This window comes from Dipodomys ordii, unplaced genomic scaffold (genome assembly GCF_000151885.1).
Source record: "Dipodomys ordii isolate 6190 unplaced genomic scaffold, Dord_2.0 Scaffold50, whole genome shotgun sequence".
NCBI lineage: Eukaryota > Metazoa > Chordata > Mammalia > Rodentia > Heteromyidae > Dipodomys > Dipodomys ordii.
This window is the reverse complement of record NW_012267266.1, coordinates 5146066-5149209: the sequence shown is the minus strand read 5'-3', so window position 1 is coordinate 5149209 and position 3144 is coordinate 5146066. Positions and strand designations below refer to the sequence as shown.

The window sequence follows — 3144 nt, the reverse complement described above, 5'->3', positions numbered from 1 at the left end:
CCGCGGGTGGTGCGGAGGGAGGCCTTGCGGGCGGATCGGGCGCTCGGCGGCGGCGGAGGTGGTGGGAGGAGGCGGGCGGGAACGCGGGTCTGGCTGACCCTGGCGATGGCGGACGCGACGGCCTCCCCGGTGGGCAAGCGTCTGCTGCTTCTGTTCGCGGACACCACGGCCTCGGCTTCGGCCCCCGTGGCGGCAGCGGTGGCGTGTGGAGGAGATCCAGGGCCTGCGCTGCGCACTCGGGCCTGGCGGGCCGGCACGGTGCGGGCCATGAGCGGGGCGGTGCCCCAGGACCTAGCGGTGAGTGGCGGCTGAGGCGGGCACTTGAGTCCGGTGCTGCAGGGCCTGTGGGCCGCCTCCCCGGGGGCCTTTGTGAGGGGGCGGTGTGGTGGGGGTGACCCAGTTCCGCGCCCCCGGATCTCCTTAGCGCCCCCCGCCGGCACTTCAGCACCCCGGCACCTGAGCTGTGGCCGGCATGGCTTCCGCGTCGGGGTGCGCGCCCCAGTTTCTCCTGGGGGGCGGCCAGGGTGCCAGGAGCTGCTGCTTCTAGCCGGTTGGCCCCGCCTCCTGGGCGCCCCTTTGCTCTGCGTCTCCCCCTTCCTCCTCCCAACACGCCTTCGGAACAAGCTCTCGAACCCGAGGTGCCCGGGCCTGGCCGAATTCTGCCGGCGCTGCCACTGCCCCCTAGAAGACGCAGACCTGTAATCCCCAGGTTTGCCCCGAGCCCCGCGCCCTGTTCATTTCCTCCCGGAGCCCGGAGTGGAGAGGCAATGTGGGCAGTGGTGGGAGGCACCGAGGCTGCAGTGGGAGCGCTCGGGGATTTTTTTTTTTTTTTTAAATCTGGCAGTTACTTCCTCGTCTGAGCTGGGCTTGGCCGGCTCTCGCTCTGGGCTGTTTTCGAGCTCCTTTCTCTGCCCTTGTGGGTGACAGGAAGCTGCAGTTTAGGGCTTGTTGATAAGTTGGAGATCTTTCTCAGGGGCTGTGAGGTGGCTGCTGGTTAGGGGGGGGGGTGCTCTTTTGGTCCCAGCTGGGCTACTCCCTCAACCTTGGGGACAGGTTTTGTTTTGAAACTTTTGTGTTGGAAGCTGGGTCGCTTTTGCACGCTTGCAGGGGTGTGTTTTGTGATTAAAGTAGTTCGGTGATTTAACTTCACCAGCACTCGGTCGTATAATGTAATTTTGTTAACGTGGTGGTAAAATAGCTGAGTTTGGGCAAGCCTCTTTAGTTCCTCATTCTAGTGAGGCAAGGCTATGAAAAAAATGGAGTGGGAGAGTCTTTTGAAATTTAAGGTAGATCAGCACGCAGAACCTAAATATTCTTGAAGAACTTGTTACTGCAGACATTTTATTCACTAAATAGTAACGTATTTTGTGAGATCTGAAGTAGATGTTCATTTTTCTTCCTTTTCATCAACAGTGTTAGACTGCCTTTTTTTTCCTTTATGGGTAGACTTGTGGCTGGCTTAGGCTTGCCTTTTGCTGCTTTGATACTCTCCCATGCTGTATAAGAAAGGCTGCTAGAACATTCAGGAGGTTTTAGTAGGGCAAAATTGTAATTTTTCTTAAACCACCCATGAATATTACAGGATAAGGATAATGATTATCAAGACAAGGATTTGAATCTAAATGCCTCTGTGCTTGTTTTAGAAAGCTAGGATGGGGGAGGGAGGTGACCTCAGATACACTAATTCACCCTTGGAAACAATGCATATTTGATATATTTATGTGTGTATATATTTATATATTGTCCTGAGGTATAGTCTGCCTTACTACCTTTTTGGTTGAGGCTTTGTTTTCTAGTTCCTTCACTGGCTCTTTCCTCCTTTGTATGAATTGCTAATGGGTTTTGCACCTGAAATGGCTACCATTTCATTTTGTTGTTTTCTGGGCTCCATAAGGGTACAGATTTTTGAAACTCACTGAGAAGCTGAACATCGTCTAAATTCTGAATGATATTATTGAGCCCATGGAAAGGGGTTCTCAAACCAAGTAAAAAGTTGCAGTGATTATTAAAGTTCTTAAACCTGTGTTGAGGTTTGGCATGATGCTATCTGAATATAGAAGCAAAAGCAAGTTTGGGCTTTGAGAATGAATTTATACTTGTATGTTTCTCTAGAAACATAGATAAGAAAAGAGATACAACAAAACTCAAAGTTTCTTTAGATTTTCTTAACTGGCTTGCAGAATTAAGATTTTTTATGTTCTGAAGTTCTATTAGTGACAATGACTAGAACTAGACCTTACTGTTTTATTTTCTTGTTTCATTGAAGAGATTTCCTTTGGAGTCTGGGCATGTGGACCTTTCCAATTTGTACCACACACTGTAGTAAACACAACTATCCTCCAATCAAAAGTGTTCTTCCTGTACTCTAGGGTGGAGTTTGCAAGCAGCTGGCATGTGATTGGGCAGATTTTCTTTCAGTTACATTTAAGATGTTTTAAGGCACGCTTGGTTTTCAGTAAAGCATAGCAGGGCTCCCCAGTTTAAGGATGAGTAATTGAGGGTTGGATGAATGAGTTTCTTAGGTGATTGAAGATAGAATTCTCAACTTTAGGCTCTACTAATATCCCTTTCGAAATACTTTTTGATGCAGAAGTCTCTCAGAATATAGTATTGATACAGTTATCTGTTTTTATTTTTAAAACAATATCAATGGGCTTCCTTAAGATGTGATTATGAAAGTGAGGTTGCTATTGATTGGGAGATTCTTTTAGGTAGATATGTTGAATAGCAAATATATCCTGATAAGTAACTATTGAGATTTTTAACCAACTATAAAGTTTTTCCCCCTTTACCTTTGTCTTTCAAAACGAGACTTAATTTTTAGTGTATGGATTGGTACATTTATTGCTAGTTTTCCTTTCCTAACTCAGTTGTACTCTGTGTTTAAATCATTATTGGACCTTGGTACTTTCACATCTGTAGGTATCGTAGATAAACACACAGACCCCAAAATTATGGATTCATTTTTGTTATAAAAGGAAACTATTTGAAAAATGTTGAGCAAAGCTGTACACATGAAAAGACAGAAATCTTCATCCTCTACCAGGTCTACTTAACAACAACAACAATAAAATATATGTGTGTGTGTATATATATGTGTATATATATATATGTATGTGTGTATATATATATGTATGTGTGTGT

General features: G+C 46.4%; 1 protein-coding gene across 1 annotated transcript in view; it reads left to right on the top strand.

The window, feature by feature from the left end:
* Positions 1-89: 89 nt before the first annotated feature.
* The window catches only part of Kdm3b (lysine (K)-specific demethylase 3B), an 80844-nt gene continuing 77789 nt past the window's right edge, over positions 90-3144 (top strand). The window contains exon 1 of the mRNA XM_013020310.1: positions 90-297. Within this exon, the coding sequence (XP_012875764.1) occupies positions 106-297 (192 nt within the window). The 5' untranslated portion in view covers positions 90-105. The remainder of the gene's footprint in view (positions 298-3144) is intronic.